Source organism: Lagopus muta, chromosome 5 (assembly GCF_023343835.1).
Source record: "Lagopus muta isolate bLagMut1 chromosome 5, bLagMut1 primary, whole genome shotgun sequence".
Lineage (NCBI taxonomy): Eukaryota > Metazoa > Chordata > Aves > Galliformes > Phasianidae > Lagopus > Lagopus muta.
The window spans coordinates 40,963,475-40,980,067 of record NC_064437.1 but is presented as its reverse complement, the minus strand read 5'-3'; the positions used below and the strand labels follow the sequence as shown (position 1 = coordinate 40,980,067).

At 37.3% G+C, this 16,593-nt stretch overlaps 1 protein-coding gene across 10 annotated transcripts in view; it reads left to right on the top strand.

Annotated features, from left to right (window-relative positions):
• LOC125693540 (DNA replication ATP-dependent helicase/nuclease DNA2) overlaps positions 1 to 16,593 on the top strand; it is a 39,668-nt gene that overhangs the window by 16,704 nt on the left and 6,371 nt on the right. For 4 of the 10 annotated variants that reach the window (XM_048945623.1, XM_048945619.1, XM_048945622.1 and 1 more), the window contains 12 exons: positions 526 to 699; positions 1,113 to 1,230; positions 2,276 to 2,377; positions 3,580 to 3,703; positions 5,719 to 5,780; positions 6,289 to 6,354; positions 7,867 to 7,936; positions 9,074 to 9,175; positions 9,875 to 9,991; positions 10,594 to 10,761; positions 12,055 to 12,152; positions 16,070 to 16,189. In XM_048945623.1, coding sequence (XP_048801580.1) covers positions 526 to 699; positions 1,113 to 1,230; positions 2,276 to 2,377; positions 3,580 to 3,703; positions 5,719 to 5,780; positions 6,289 to 6,354; positions 7,867 to 7,936; positions 9,074 to 9,175; positions 9,875 to 9,991; positions 10,594 to 10,761; positions 12,055 to 12,152; positions 16,070 to 16,189 — 1,321 coding nt within the window. Of the gene's footprint in view, positions 1 to 525; positions 700 to 1,112; positions 1,231 to 2,275; positions 2,378 to 3,579; positions 3,718 to 5,718; positions 5,781 to 6,288; positions 6,355 to 7,866; positions 7,937 to 9,073; positions 9,179 to 9,874; positions 9,992 to 10,593; positions 10,762 to 12,054; positions 12,153 to 13,031; positions 15,732 to 16,032; positions 16,190 to 16,593 lie in introns of those variants that run through there. The other 6 variants (XM_048945620.1, XM_048945625.1, XM_048945624.1 and 3 more) reach the window with 6 other exon arrangements.

Genomic DNA, 16,593 nt, shown 5'->3' with positions numbered 1-16,593 from the left:
CCACTCTAGATTTACTCACTGAGAGTAGCTCCAGCCTCAAACGGAAAACATATCCTTTAATCAGGTAAAGGATAGTAGAGCCACTATGGAGAATAATCCTATAGAGGAGACAACTGTTGCGAGCCTATTATGCTACAATATACCAAGCAGGAATGCTTTCTAGATGTGGTGGTAAGGGCACTGATTGCCCCTAAGCAGCTGAGCGTTTTAGCGCAGCATTGATGATCATGCTACCTTGTTTCTGACTGCTACCTAGAGGAGCAAGGACAACAAGGTAACTGAGAACTGATGTTTCTGGCCTCCATTTTTGATTCACCTGTTACAACAGCATAGGATCTGTGAAGGTGTTTGTTCTGGACCATCCACCTCTCTATGACGTGGTGGCCTGTAGCACTTACTGAATTATTCCTTTGAATTTACCTAGTTTAAGGTAAGCTTTCTTTGAGCAAGGCAGCTATGAATCATTTCATCGTTTTGCATCCTTCTAAAACTTGAACCGTGACATTTTTTTCTTTCTTGCCTTAGCTGTAAAAGATCCAACAGCTGTAGAAAGAGCAAATTTACTGAACATGGCCAAACTGAGTATCAAAGGACTCATTGAATCAGCTTTGAGCTTTGGCCGTACTCTGGATTCTGACTACCCTCCTCTGCAGCAGTTCTTTGTTGTCATGGAGCACTGTCTGAAGCATGGCCTTAAAGGTGTGGTGGTTATTCTAGATGCATGTTTCTCATCCCAAACATGCAGTCTTTCTTCCTTCCTCTGTTGAATAAGATCTAAGTGTGTGCCTATTTCTTTAAGAAGAGAGTAAAGTATGTAAATTCTCTCCTTCTGTAATCGATGCTGTCACTAGTACTTCACAACTTGCATTTCTGCATCTGCCAACTTTTTGCTTTGTAAACTGTTTATTGTGAGTGATCCAGGAACTCAACATCTGTATGTGCGTAGCATGTAAGTAGGCATTTTTTTTTATTGTCTTGTTCTAGCAGCAGCAGTTTAATGTTCACAGCAAAGTAATTTGTAAGATGACTGGGCACTGGCGAACTGGTCAGCTATTTTTGAAGGAAACTGCTCCAGCATTTCAATTAACTCAGTGATGTTTTTTGTTTTCTAGTAAGAAAATCCTTTTTAAGTTACAATAAAACTATCTGGGGTCCTTTGGAACTTGTGGAGAAATTATATCCAGAAGCTGAGGAAATAGCAGCGAGTGTCAGAGATTTGCCCGGCCTCAAGTAAGTTGTGTTGGTAAAATATACTGCAAGAAATACAGGATCTGAATGAGAATCTACAGTTGTCATTATTTAATTTGGCTTTAATCAAGCCTTTGAACAGCTATCACCAGATACTGGGGGAGTGCATAGGGGGGATCTTGTTGCTACTTATGTTCCACATGAAAGACCTACGAAAGTGGGAATTCTATGTGCTTTTCTGATATTTCTGGGAGAAAACTTCTCTGAGCAACGGACAAAACCAGTACAAAAAGAAATAGGTTCTGTATCACAGTCTACAGTCTAGAACTGTAGCAAATACGTACTCTGAACAAAAAGAAAAGGTACCATACTGAAGTGAAAAGAATGGGATGGCTCTTTGGATTCTCATAGAAATATCCTCCAGCGCAGGATCCTTCTGGAATATGAATTTATGCTGTAGGCTACAGTCTCTTTCCATCCCTCTGCACTCTGCTTTTGCATCTAGCTGTGTAGCTGACTGCATATTCAATTCTGAAAGGGCTCGTTTACATTGAGAGTGATTATGTGGTTAGCATTAAGATTGTAAGTTTTAGCTTTAGACCTCATCTAAAGTATATAGGTATACTAATTATTATTTACTCTTGTATCAAGCTTGATGATCAAGCTTTGGTTATGTTTGTTGTACTTTCCATCTTGATATAGCATATCAATGTGGGTTTTGACTTTTTTTTTTTTTCCCTTTTCCGCTTCTGTGCACATCACTTTGTAAGTGCATACCTACAGCAAAACGTTCAGGTTTAATTTGTTAGATATTAATGTTTACTAGCTAAATTTGCCATCATTTTCTTTGAATTATCTTATTAAGGTACCACAGTTTTTGAAGATATACAACTTCAAGTTTGAACATGGTGTGTGTTGTGTAGAGTTGTACTGTGTTGTTCAGTAGTTTAAAAACAATTTCTGAAACCAGAATAGTTTTGGAAATGTTAATTGCTCTATCGGTAGACTGATAAGATAATCAAGACAGTAAATTAATCGATATATTGTTGATTTTGGACTGTTTGTTTTCTCCATCCCCTTTTTCCAGAACACCACTGGGCCGTGCCCGGGCCTGGTTACGGTTGGCACTAATGCAGAAGAAAATGGCTGACTATCTTCGCTGTTTAATCATTCAGAGAGAGCTTCTCAGGTAAATAGATTTTGTTTAGAATTTATTTTTATACATGTAGTCTCCTGAAAAATAGTGTTTCCTATTTGCTGCTTTTTAATATATCCTGAAAAAAAAAAAAAACCAAACAAGACATGGCTTCTGGCATCTGGGCTGATTTCCTCCAGTCCTTGTGATCAAGAGACCAAACCCTGTTGTCTCATGAAGACTGAGGGCCAGCTGATGGATGAAGAGATGTCTCCCCCCATCATCTGCAGCGTGCTTCACTGCTCTTTCATTGATGAGGTGATGGGGAAGGGCTCCTGCTGTGTTCCTCAGCCATGCAGAATGTGGATTGGAAGCAAGTGAAGAGAAGATTAATTCACCCTTACCATGTGCATGGTTTCCTCTTAATCAGCCATTGTGTGGAGGATTGCTGACTTGAATTTGCCCTTCCTTTCACAGTTCTAAATCTGACGCTGCTTTCTTCTAGTATAATTTCTCCTTTGTGATAAGCTGAGTGAAGCACAAAGGAAAGAAGGACTTACCATCTTATTTTCAGTTCTGTCACTTGTGAATATTTTGAAGAATTGTTGTTTACCTCAGATAATGCTGATGCGTCAGGGTGACATTGATGGTCAACAGTGGTGGACTTTTCCACTGAATGAGCAGTTTGTTTCATAGGGTCTAAAGTTTATTTAGAGAATGCAAGGAGGATATTGATATTCTGAGGCTTGGAGTGTTTTTCTTTTAAAAACCTTTACATAATTTCATTTCTTCCTGTTTTTCTTAAACCCTTTAATCTCTTACATTGCTTATTTAATTTCAAGTATGTCTTCATTGATGTCCAGACTGTTTTATCACAAGAGTTCTGTCAGAGTGGCTACTACAAGCATATAGGGAAGACCCTTATTTAAAAGCAAGAGAAGTCTTCCTGCCAAAACTTTCCAGTCCTCCACCAGCTTGTGGGTTAGATTTCTGTATCCAAAGGGTCTGTCTGTATTTTTTGATAGCTTCTGAGGCAAACTGTGCTTCCTAGTTTTAAACATTCATGGAAGCAAAATGTGCACAGTGTTTAAGAGTGCTGGAGGAAGATGAGAATCAAAGAAAGTTCAGATTCAGGAGTCACTTATACATATTATATAATTATATATAATTATTATATATTATATAAAATATAATTATATTTTATTACATGTAGATATACAGAGTGTACTAATTTAGACTGTGTTGTTATGTAACAGTGAATTTTATGAGTATCATGCGCTGATGATGGAAGAAGAAGGAGCAGTTATTGTTGGACTGCTGGTTGGGCTAAATGTAATAGATGCTAACCTCTGCGTAAAGGGTGAAGACCTGGATTCACAAGTAAGTCATTACAGGTAAAGTAACGTGCGTGCAGTCAACGAGCATTTTGTGTGCAGAGAATTTAGAAATCTGAGCAGACTGCTCAGGGCATGATCCTAGGTCAGAGGGGATGTTGTGTTAGCCTCAGTATCAGTTGGATCAGACCTTTGGATGGTGGTAATCACCAGAGCGCAAAGGTTTCATTGTCAAATGGATGCAGTAGTAGCAATGGGAGAGTTGTTTCTGTTCTAGTTGTGCTCATCCTTTTCTTTGGGCATTGTTCCACGTTCAGTTTATCCTGTTTGATCCATTTATTGTTGGAACACAATGGGAATGCGAATAAAAGAAAAACTAGCATGCTTCACTTAGTGTAATAAAAGACCTTACAAGAGGGGGAGACTGCTGACAAAGCAGTATCAGTAGCGTATCAGTAGAGCTCTGTGTGCTTTGCAGGCTGTTTTGAATTCCAACTCCCATTTTTTCTAAGTGAATCTTGATGGAATCTTTTTAAAGGCATACATGCAAGTATTTATAAACATGTGTTAGTTGTGTTCAGCCCTGATTGTTTTTTTGCCAGATAATTTGGGGAATTTCTGAGTAGTTTAAATGATAATTGTTTATTTCAAGTTTTTGATTGAAAAAGCAATTTTTCTGTCAAAGAAAAGTTCTAGCTAATAGGTTTTGTGTGTTTTGAATCATAGGGTTAACAGAGTTTGTGCTAGTAACTCTCTAAGGTTTTAAGTACTGGTATTACCTACCAGAAGGCACAATACAGAAAAACATGTGACTATAGAAGCCTTATCAGTGTGCTTTCCTCAGTACTGAGAATTACTGTGTGTTATAAACTACAAAGTAGCTATTGCTAGCTGCATCTGTGCTATCTAGGTCACTCAGTGGCTTAGTTCCATGAGGGGAGAGAAAACTCATTTTGGGAAGGCAATTGTGGATGTCAGGGTGAGGTTTTATAGGAATTTCCTTTGTGAAGAGTAGCATAAATAAGACATTTTCTTCAGAGAAACCAGAAGTGGTAAGCTGAATTAAGTAGAAAGAGACTTCTAAAGGATGGTTAGAATCACATCTGGGAGTATGTCTCTGGTGTACTGGAAGATTCCTGTTCAATGGAGAAATGTGTGTTCACATTGAGGATTAAAGGAAAACTTAGGTAATATTTTGCTAAATATGTTTAAATAAAAGTTTTTGGAGGAGAGACTATAGAAAAGATGTGGAAAGAACAGACAGAAGACTATGATAGGAAATGCATGGGAGAATGATGTACAATCCAAGGAAATGTAGTGAGTTATTTGTATGCAAAAGCTAAATGGAGCTGAAGAAAGAAGAAGTAGATCAGAGAAATGGAAAATATGATTGTAATGGTGGTGCTAGAGATAAGAAAGGAATACTTTTGGTAAAGCAAATGAGTTACGTACGGAACTGTGAATAGATTTGGAAGCGGAGCTCAAGGTGATAATAATTATGGTATATATGACTGAATTACATTTGAATAGAAAGTAAAGGTTAAGATTTAGCAAAGTTTAAAAGTAGAAATGGAAAGTAGTGTGTGCATACCTGGTAGTCAGCAAGTGCAGAGAGGTAGTGCTATTGGGCATGGAATTTTGAGAAGTTAAGCATGGGAGAAACATCATGGGTGGTGTGCTGTGGAAGATTGTTACGTGAAATACCGCAGACTAATTATCTCAAGCCTCCTCAGTCACTTATAAGGTTCAGCAGTACTGGAAATTTTCCTATAAGCTCTTGGCTAAGCTCATTCAGGTTTGGGAAGTCATCATTTCTTCATACTGAGAAGGATTAGGTTCACGGTTTGTTTTTGTTTCCAAGGAAACATTTTGAACAGATCAATGAGACTGGGCCTGTTGGTTCAAAATGTTGCTGTTCAGTTCTTCTGAACTTCACTTAAATAAACTGAAACCTTTTGAAAAGCTGATGTAACCTAGGTTTTAGGAAATGAATACAAAACCCTGAATGTGGACAACAGTTTCTTTCACCATATGAAACTGTATACATTTGTTTGCTCCTAGGTTGGTGTGATCGATTTCTCTATGTATTTAAAGAGTGACGATGACATTGGAGGAAAGGAAAGGTATGTCCTCCGTAAATCTCTCAGATTTGGGATATTAACAAATAATTTCTTGATTGATGAGCTGTCCTTTGTAGAACCAAAGTTTCCTAAAAGCAAAATATTATAATCTCACAGTCTTGAGGAGAATGGCACACTACACTGTTCCCTATTACTGGTTCGTTATCAGAATGTGTGCAGGCTGGATCAAGCTAAGCAACTTCACCTACTGCACTGACCTTGATGGACAGTACTGAAGGATTGCAAGGTAGCTGAGTAAAGGAGCATATTTCAAAGAACCAGAGTTATGACTGAGTAAACAGAAGTTACTTGCAATTAAAGCAGTGGGGTTTTTTTTGTCTCTCAATGTTGTCACAACATGTAAGTTACTCACTTCAAGACTGTGAGATGAAATTGCTTTTTATTATTATTATTTTAAAGTACAAAATGTGAACATTTGCATTTGAAGTTTTCAGAACATAATTCACTATGTCGTTTTGTTAAAGCTCTATTTATGGTTTTCTTGCTTTAGAAATGAACAGATTGCTGCAATTTTGGACCAAAAGAATTACGTTGAAGAACTAAACAGACAACTGAAGTAAGTATTACTTTGAAGTATGCATGTCTGTTCAGGCTTACAGGTAAAATGCCTCTACCTCCTTTTCTACCACAGCTTTGTGAGAGAGAACTTCAGGGAAATGGGTGAATATTTTTCATGTTTAAACTGAGGATGTAGAGAGGCTGAAAGAAGTCTCTCTTTTGGAAGACTGAGGGAGGAAATTGTTTTCATGCTTTATTTTTGATAGTCAGAACCTTCAGAGAGAGAAATAGCAGGGCAAAATTGATTGTGGTGTTCAGGATTTATAACTTCAAATGAAAGAACAATTTGATCTGGGTGCATTGTCAGACATACCATTTTAACTACAGTCTGTATAACAATTGTCAGTTTATTATTGTGTGTTGTGGATGAATCTTTGTTTTGCATCTTGCCTTGGCAAAAAAAAAAAAACCAAACTGCTCAGATCTCCCTCTGTAGAATCTGTAGTGTAGCTGATCTTGGTCCCTTTTTGACATGCAATTATATTTATTCATGTGATGCTGATGATCTCAACTGTTGGTCACTATGTGGCTGCAGTTGGGGTGTGGATGTTTTGATTGGAAACAGTGTCAGTCACTGAGCAGAAGCGTCCTAAAGGACACAGAATCTTTGGGCATCCAATACAAGCAAAATTATACTGTATTGAGGAGAAAAGAACTGTCACAGTTAAGCATGGGGGTGGTTGCTTAGTAATAGCTGTCATCATTCAGGTGAGAGCTGCTATATGTTACTGTACACTGGTTTATGCACAAAGTTACTTGCAAACCAATGCTTCGACAGCTCTCTTCATTTTTAAGGTTGGTTATTTCTTTTCACACATCATGAAATGTGTCAATTTCCTCTACCTTGCCATTCTTTATGCACTGATGGCTTTTGTAGACCCCACCACAGAAATAGGTGGGAAAGTCAGTGGTGTTTCAGGATAGGTGTTTTTTTCAGTGCAGAAAGGGCAGCATAAAATTATGCTTAGAGCAGAGATGGGCTGTCAGGTGATGGAGAAGTTCTGGTCAAAGGATGTCTTTTCTTTTTTTTTTTTTTTTTGACAAGTGTTGTGAATTAAGGCGAGAAGCAGCAAGAAGGAGGGACTCTGAGAATAGTATCAAAGACTGTGGAGAAACAGATGGTTTTATAAAAGACGAATGAATTTATAAAGGAAAATGAATTTTTGGAGAAAGAGAATCCAGAGCATGATTTTCATTATATATGGGCTGGGGGGCTGGGAAAACAAGATTGCAAATCCATTTTTAAGCAAACTCCTTAAGCATTTGGGTACAACATGATCCAAAAACTGGTTCAAGTGACCAGGATGACATTGAGCACTGGGCAGAAGTATATAAACATTTGTCAGAGGAGCGTGATTTCCTTCTGTTTAAGAAAATCTCAAATAATGGGAGAAGATCTTTTGGCTCTTATTAATGGTTAATGACTGTATGTCACAAGAAAGCTTTTGAGCTTGGTTAAGTGGGTTTTGATAGAATTCTGAGTAATGGTTTCTTTCTTTCTCTCTCTCAGTAGCACAGTTAGCAGCCTACATGCAAGAGTTGATTCGTTAGAGAAGTCAAACACTAAACTGATTGAAGAGGTATTATTTTTTAGTAACATACAATACATGTGCTTTGATATCACACTTCTTTAATAAAGATGTTTAAATTATTTTAGTCTAGAATATGTTCAGATGTTTTTAATTTATCTTGAAGAAAAGGTGCAGTAGCTGCAGGAGTTTGCAGTCAGCTTGCTTAGGTAGCATGCAGCATCAGTAAATGATTTCTACAGAGCATGACAACTTCCCACTTGGGTCAGCAACAGAAAGTAAGTGTTTCTTCAGGCCAGCTGTCAGGCTGATTTTGTGCAGCCAATTAGTGCTTGATGGATGACACCAGTTGATACACAGGAAGTGGTTCAGTAAGCAATTTCTCTTACGGTTCTCAGCATTAGCTGAATAACTCCTTGCTTATTTACCATATGCAGTCTTTACATTTGTCTGGATCTGGTATTGCATTTATTTCTTATATTTTTGGTTACCTTTGATACTTCACTAGATTCTAAATTCTTTAGCTTTGTAAGAGTGAGAGCCTTTCTTTTTAACACAAGCTGACTGAGAAATAGTGAATGAGGTGGAAACTGTGAATGTCTGAATTCAGTTGTGGAAGGAATAGCTAGCTTACGGTGGGTGCTCATGTGTTCAGAGAGAGGAAAACTTTTTGTCCTGAGTGTTAATTCTCTGAGTTTTCAGTCTCCTTTACAAACCATCATCTTTAGCTATCCATCTGTTCTGATCAGCTGGCTTGTAGGCCCAATGTTAAGGGTATATAATAAAGGGTCCAGTTATAATGTTTTCCCTTCTGTATATATGTTTTCTCTATGTCTGGGAGAGCCTTTCTTATTTAAATTGCTTCATATGATATATTAAGTTGTCCAGAAAGAACAAAATTGGATATATTTCAATTCAAACAGAAAGAGAAAAATATAGGATGAGAAAAGGGGATTGAGCCTTGTTGAATCATAATGAAACTATGAAAAGAAAGCATATTTTCTTTGTCAGACATAAAATAATGAAGTATCTTGGATATGCATGCTGTTAAGAATTAAACCTTTCTTTGTTAGGCTGCAGGAACAGGGCAGAGCATTCTTGGTCTCACATTCATCAGAATGCTTTGATTTTTTTCCCCGCTTATAACAGTGCTCACTTTCTATTTGTTATTTTTCATCATTATTGCAGTTAGCAATAGCCAAAAACAATATAATTAAACTTCAGGAAGAAAATCATCAATTAAGAAGTGAAAATACTCTGATCTTAATGAAAACACAGCATCATCTAGAGGTATGGAAGTTTTACTTTAATATAGTGTGGTTCGTTGTCATTTGACTGTCCTTCCTTTGCAGCTTGAAGAAACCATTAGTTGGCCAAATTTAAAACAGCTCTTTTATTTTTTTTTTTAATGGGAAGAATCTGTTAGATTTGGGAAGCTTTATAATAGTTTAAATAGGTTGAAGGTACAGGATTCTAGGTTGTTTTATAAATATGTATGTATTAAAATATACATATATATATATATATATATGTATATTTAATTTAAGCTGCATCTTAAGGGCATCTAGGAGTATTATCTGAGAATCTTGTCAAAATAGAGTGTTTTGGCTGGTGAACTGTGTTGTGACCTTTCTTATTAAAAGAATGATACATCATTTAGAATAAATGTGTGTGCAATTGCTTTTTAAGCTGTAATTTGTATCTCCTTATGTAAATCCCTGTACAGGATAAGAGGTAAACACCCTTTACAGGTAAAAGTACAGATTTGTTGTGTGTTTGGATTGCTGAATATTGAAATAGCAGCGTTTTGGATTGACTGAAGGATAAGGCATACTGTAGTACAGTTTATTTTGCTAGTTTACTCAGTTCTCATAAAACTGATGACCACTAAGCAGAAACAGAAGCTATTTTCCTGTTTGTACCATGATTGGAGTTTATGGCATTAGTGGCTAAACTTATAATGAACAAAGATTCTGCATATCCTCCTAGGTAACTAAAGTGGATGTTGAAGCAGAACTTCAGACGTACAAACACTCCAGGCAGGGATTAGATGAGATGTACAATGAAGCACGGAGGCAGCTTCGAGAGGAGTCACAGCTCCGCCAGGTGAGTGCTCCTTCATTGATGGACCCAGCATTTCTAGGAAGGATGATACTCGAGTCAGTGTATAATTATTTCTAGTTTTGGTTTGGCTCAGGTTAAGCTCTGCCTTTAATGCAGTGTTGTTTCCATAACAGCAGACAAGGAGAGGTTTTCTAAAAAAGCAGTCAGTGCCTTAGTATTTCTGTAACAATGTTGCTAAAACATAGTAAGGAAAATAGAATTTCTTTGAGAATGTTTTAGATGGGGAGCACTGCATGTTCTGTACGTATGTTAAGTTTTTCTTGCAAAAATAGAAACGCTGTAGCTCTATTTTTGAAATTAATACTTAGCTCTGTGTCTATGAGAAATGATGTGGTATTGTGTACTGCGAGTTCTCTTATCCAAAAGTGTTTTATTTCTTTTCTTTTCTTTTTTTTTCAAGCGTAAGTCACTAAGTACAGGAGCGTAATGCTCTTGTAGTAGATCATTGCTTTGCACAGTTACAGAGAGTTTTGTGTTGGAATGATGTTGTTGCAGCTCTGTTAGCTTTTGTCTTTCTAAAACGTAGATAAAACATTGCATAATTGGTGAAGGATTTTGTGTCGTGTTGTCTGTGTGTTTTGTAGGATATGGAGAATGAGCTGGTAGTTCAAGTTAGCATGAAGCATGAGATAGAGCTTGCTATGAAGTTACTGGAGAAGGACATCCACGAAAAGCAGGACACGCTCATAGGCCTTCGGCAGCAGCTTGATGAAGTTAAAGCAATTAACATGGAAATGTACCAAAAGCTGCAGGTAAGGTCTGCTGTTAATGTGATGAAACGACAGCAGTAAGAGAGATGCATTTCCATTATAGATACTGCCATTTGTCTAATTACTGCTTTCTTTCGGCTTCCTAGGTCAGCGTGTTTGTTTGGAACATTACTGATGCTGGTGTGATTTAACACAAGGTGTTGTTAAAGGCAGTCACTTCATCACTTCATTTTCTTGAGATTATGGGAAAGCAAATCATAAAACTAAGAGCATGGCCTTTTAACTTCTTATGTGGAATAGAATAGTTGTATACCTAGTGGTGTTCACACTCCTTGACCTGTCCAGTAAGGAAAATGAGAAATACAAAAGGTGCAGTCATATAGTGATATTAAAGGGAAGATGTGAGCATTCGAAGCAATGCAAAGCATTTTGGAAACAAGATTTTGTGTGCTGTTAACAAATAAAGAAAATCTGTAGTGTGCAAAGCTAAAAAATGTTTTGGGAGAGTATGGATTTCAGAGACCCAATGTTCATTTAACAAAGCACCAGGGAAATTGAGCATTAAATTCTTTATGCAGAAGGTTTGATTTAGGGAAGAAATAATCAAAAACAACACAAGAAAACAGTCAAATTCTGGCAGAGTGAGTGGGGAAAAATAAGAATGCTGCAGAGAGATAAGCGAGGTAGTGGACAGAGGATGTTATTTTTCCACTGAAAGCAGTGAGGAAGCTGGATTTCAAGAGAGGAAATGCGAATAGAAAGAAAAGGAAGATGGGAATGTAATCAGGACTTGTAGATTTTTGTTTTTTGAAGCTGTGCTTCTAGGGAAGGTGATTTTATATAATAATGTTCATTCTCATTTTTGAGTCAACTAAACAGGTAAAACAGTTTCAGGGATCCATTAATAGTGTTGATCTGTATTGTGAGGGTGAAGCTCACCCTTGTGTTTGGGTCTTCCAGCTGGGATTGTGATAGCTATGCAAGCAATCAAAATTGTACAGCATGGTAGGAAAATTCCTGAAATATTTGCAGGCACATTAGGTAAAGTCTGGTAACAGAGAACCTTTGTCATTTCCAGGACTCAGTATCTTGGTTTGTTATTGGTAAGGGTCTAATGAACAACTTAAAAAGGTGATCAGTGAATTGAAGTTGACTTACAAAATGATTAAGAAAGCAAACAAAAATGAAAAGTTCCTCCTTAGTAAACTACAGGTTTGCTAGGTGTGAAATTCAGTGTCAGTACCATTCTAACAGTTTTTCTTTTCAGGAGAAAAAAAAGTCTCCTTGGAGTAACAGTGCAAAACTACTTTGTCTTTGATCTTCTTTGTAACCCAGGTTTCTGAAGATGCTATGAAAGAAAAGAATGAAATAATTGGTCGATTAGAGGATAAGACCAATCAAATTAATGCTGCTATGAAACAACTAGAACAAAGGTACAGATCCATCTTTGTTTTCCTTCATTCATTTCTCCATCCCTGTATATTTTACTGCATTCCCACACTGTTGCCACTGAAATGTAACTTTAAACTAGAAAATTTTAAAGGAAAATTCCTGAAACTGTAACTAGTGCTTTATGGATTGATTTTTGTTTTTCTTTTTAGCAAATGCACTTATTTTAAGTGAAAACTTAATCTTTCATTTTTCTTTGTCTGCTATCTTTCTTCTTTTCCTCAGTTTTTGTGCTAATAGCAAAAGCTGTTATTTCAGCTGTTAAAAATGTGGATTCGATGTTAGCTTTTTTTTTTTTTCTCCATCTGAATGAAATGCAATAGTAACCAAAGCATTGATGTTGCTTATTCCATAAGCAAGATTATTTGATATAAGCATTTACTGCCTTAATGAATCACCGCTGAGTTTGCTGAAGCTATTGAAAATCATTCAGTTGCTTTAGCAACTTTTATTTTTATTATAGGGAGTTTTTACACTGAAAGATTGAAAAGTGAAAGACTAAAAATCTGCCATATGCGCTTCCGTTGTCGTTAGACTGCATGCATAACGTAGCATTGAAATGTGATTCATGTGTTTAATTTAGTGGCCTACGTGCAACACTGGTCTTTTTTAATAGACTATATTGTAGAATATAACATCCATAAGCACTGTCATCGTGGTGTTTGACATGTCTTTTTTTCATTTAAATTTGATTATTAAAAACATGGTTATATATTAAAAAAAAAAATTAGTGACATGAATATTCTTTTATTGACATCCTTTTTCCTCTTTTTTCTTTTTCTTTTATCCTTTATCCTAATTTTTGTTTTTACTATTTTGCTGCCTTCATCTGTCTTTGATTTTTGTCCGCTGCATTCGTGAAGTGACAAAGATCTGTTAACTCAAACTAGGACTATTGCAATGTCATTTGTCAAATGTGCCAGCAATGAAGCTCAGCACCAGTATAAGCTTGTCAAAGATATATCATTCTGAAAGCTCCTCCAGCTCTCTTCTGTTTAAATATTACTGATAAAATGCAACTTCAGAATTGTAAAGTGACAATTTGACATAGAAAGTGGAACTAGAAATCCTGCACTGTAACTGATTGTAGCTGGGTTCTGTTTTGTGTTCTGTAAGATCATCATTTCTGATCTGGCTTTACTCCTCTTCTAAAAAGAAAGAGAGAGAACAGAAATTATTGCACTACTGTTAAGAAAATGTATGCTAGTTTTCTAATGTTATTTATTCACTTGTCTGTTGTCAAAAAGTTTATCAACTATCTTCATTTGGACTTACTGCTGACATTTGTTTTTTATTTGGCAATTTTTCCTGTTCGTTATGGCACTAAAAGATTTTAAAAGTTGCCCTGAGTAGTACTTCTCTTCATCTCTGCTTGTTTCTTTCGCTTTCAGGGCTATATTTATCCCAAAAGCAAGCTCTCTGCTCGTTTTTTTTTTTTCTTATTTATTTTTTCCACTTGTGACTGGCACTGCTTTCTTGAACAGCATGAACAGGGCTTTTGGGGAAAGGGTTAAAGGGGCTTGAGTGCTGCATCACAGTAGTAGCTTTAAGGGAAGAGGTGTAAGCATACATTCGGTACGTATGGTAGAAGAATTCCAGGGTTTGAGAATAAAGCAGTTACAGCACAATTCCATTCTCCTGATGTGATGGAGAGTAGCAAATTTTCATGGATCACACTGTGTTTGGAGCCTGGACTTAGGGCTCCAGAAAGGGCAGCAGGGCCTAGAGAATGATGTGGCTGTAGCTCTTACCTCTGCTGCTCCAGGACAGCTTGAGTGGCAGCAGTAGTAATAGATGGGATTTACATGTAGGGTACCTGTCTAACTTGTTTGTCAGTGGCTGTGTCAGTACTGTAATCCTAACCCGTGGTTTTGCCCAACCTTTTTTCCCTCTCCACCCATTGCTAGGCAGTCTTTACAAATCCTATTTCTGCATTGAATTGCTGCTTGCCTGTGCTGCTGAAATAAGGGTTTTAGCTGCTGGCTGCCTTTGATGCACTTCCCCTTGTTTCCTCTGAAAAGCAAACTTGGAGTTGACTTGGAAAATAATCTTTTGAGTCTTTCAGCAGGAAGGAATATTTGCAAAAGCGGAGGCAAAACACCATAATACAGGAAGGGTTTCTGCTGCATGATTATATATAATCTTATTCCTTGCTTTGGAAGAACCAGAAAGAGCCTTTAACACCATCTTTGTGTTAAAAAGAGAGAAAGAAATATCCCCCTGCCTCGAAAAAAACAGAACCAGTGAATAAAACAAGGATAGGCTGTAGCAGAAATGGGAACATTAACCATCTCACAGTCACTCTATGCAAACAAGTATTTATCTGTCAGTGTCATCTGAATCTAAAATCCTACTGCAGACTTCAGTCCCACTCAGCCTTTGTCTGCACTGCAGCTGTGTTGTCATTCTTGGTGCTAGTTTAGAATACAATGCTGTAGCCTGGGTTGGCTGGCATGTTCCTTGGGCAGCAAACTCCCTTTCTACCTTGGTTATACAAACTGCTCTGTGGTTTAATTTGTAACTTAGAGACTTGTGCAGCTTGATGTAGTGCCTTTTGTCCAGTTAATTGGCCTTGCTTTGTCCTAGAATACTCCTTTCCAGACATCTGGTTTGGGCCTGTGTGCTCTACCACTGCAAATGTGTCTGGGAAGATGCTCACAACAGCAGGTATAGTAGAGTGGGACAGTGCACGCTTTGTGAAGTATTTAGTTCTAGGCTTGTATCACTTGTTTGCTAGCAGCTTTCGGAAATTTCCACCAGGGCAACGTTATCAGTTGAAGCACAAATGTAGACATGTGGCTGACTTGATATCTTCTTATCTGACACTGGGAGCTGTGAGTTGACTCTGCATTCAGCTAGCTGCTGGTAATTGGGAAATCAAGCACAGAATGAATCAGAGATTTCTGCCCCACTTCCCTGAGCGGGCACTTGAAGAATTTTTGTTAAACAAGATGCAGCAGGTGGGGACTATTTTACAGGTGTAATGCCTGTATTTTACAGGCACTTCTACTTCCTGCCTTTTCTTCAGAGCAAGTATAGGCACAACAGGACAAGTTCTGTCTTAGCACCTTTACTTCTATAACAGTACCCCTACCTTTTTTTGGACTGAGGAAGTGGTAAAGCAGAGAGAAACCGGAGTGGGCTAATGGATTTCAAGGGCATTGGTACCTGAAGCAGAAACAAACCCCTGGCATTCAGAAAGGAAAGATTACATTTAGAAAACAGCCCCTCACTTCTTGACTGATCAGTTTTATTTAAATTGTCTGTAGTATGGAGCTATTTTAATTAATGTAAGAATGCATTATTTTTAATACAGACTGTTTACATTTACAGATGTGATGTAATTGAAGTAGTTCTGCAAATGTAGTGGGACCTATTGGGGTATGTCTTGTTGTGTTAGGCTAGTTGAGTGTTTTGCTGTCTGATTGCAGTGCTCTGTATTCAGCCTTATGCCTGAATTGTTTTGAGCTGCTTTTGCACAATACACGTCCTGCCCTGGGTGATAAGTACAAGCAAAGGGATTCTGCTGGGGCTATTAAAAAAAAAAAAAAAAGCTTCCAAAAATAACACATAAACATATGCTAAAGAGGAAGGAAAAAAAAGCATTAAGATATATGCTGCAATTCTAAAATATGTATCGTCATGCTTTGGCATCTGTTATCGATTAGCATAAAATAAAAATCCTGATTACTTACAGTGATCGCTTTCTGACTGTATGAAAAACAGGAGCTAATCTGTAGGCATTGTATGGATTTCTCGTTTGAGTTTGTAAGTTTCCCCCAAACTTTGTTTTTATTTAGAAATGTTTCTATTTCCCCATTTTTCTTTTATTTGTCTTCTTCACCCTCTACACCCTAATTCTAGCTTCAGTTTTACCCAAAGTTGATTTGAATTACACCAGATTGCAGCAAGCAGAGAAGGCTCAATTGGAAGCTGAGAATGAGGACGAGAAACTTAAACAGGAATATGTGAATAAGTCTGAAAGTCTGCAGAAAGAATTCTCCCAGAAGGAGAAACAGCTGTAAGTATATCTCTTCTGTTTGAAAAAATATTTAGCAGTAATGTTTTGTGCATTCACACAAGTTGGCTGTTGATAACTGATTGTGAACAGAATGTAAATACTAAAGATATTAATGTTGCATACTGGCAAGATGGAAGAAAGTACGCTGTTCCAAGAAGGTCAGGCTACCTTTGGGCACCTCTGAAGTGCTGTGCAGCTTGGAAGGAGGGGGAGGAGCTACAGTATATTTCGTCTGAAGGTGCTGGCTTACTTCATGAGGAAACTATTGTAAGCAAGAGAAAATATCTAGTATAGTAGCAGTAACCCACACTTTTAATAAAGCCCACAACAGTGTAATAGTGTGAACCTGAAGAGAAATGGTGTGAGAATAGTTTAATTGATCAAGATTATCAATAAGGTAAAAT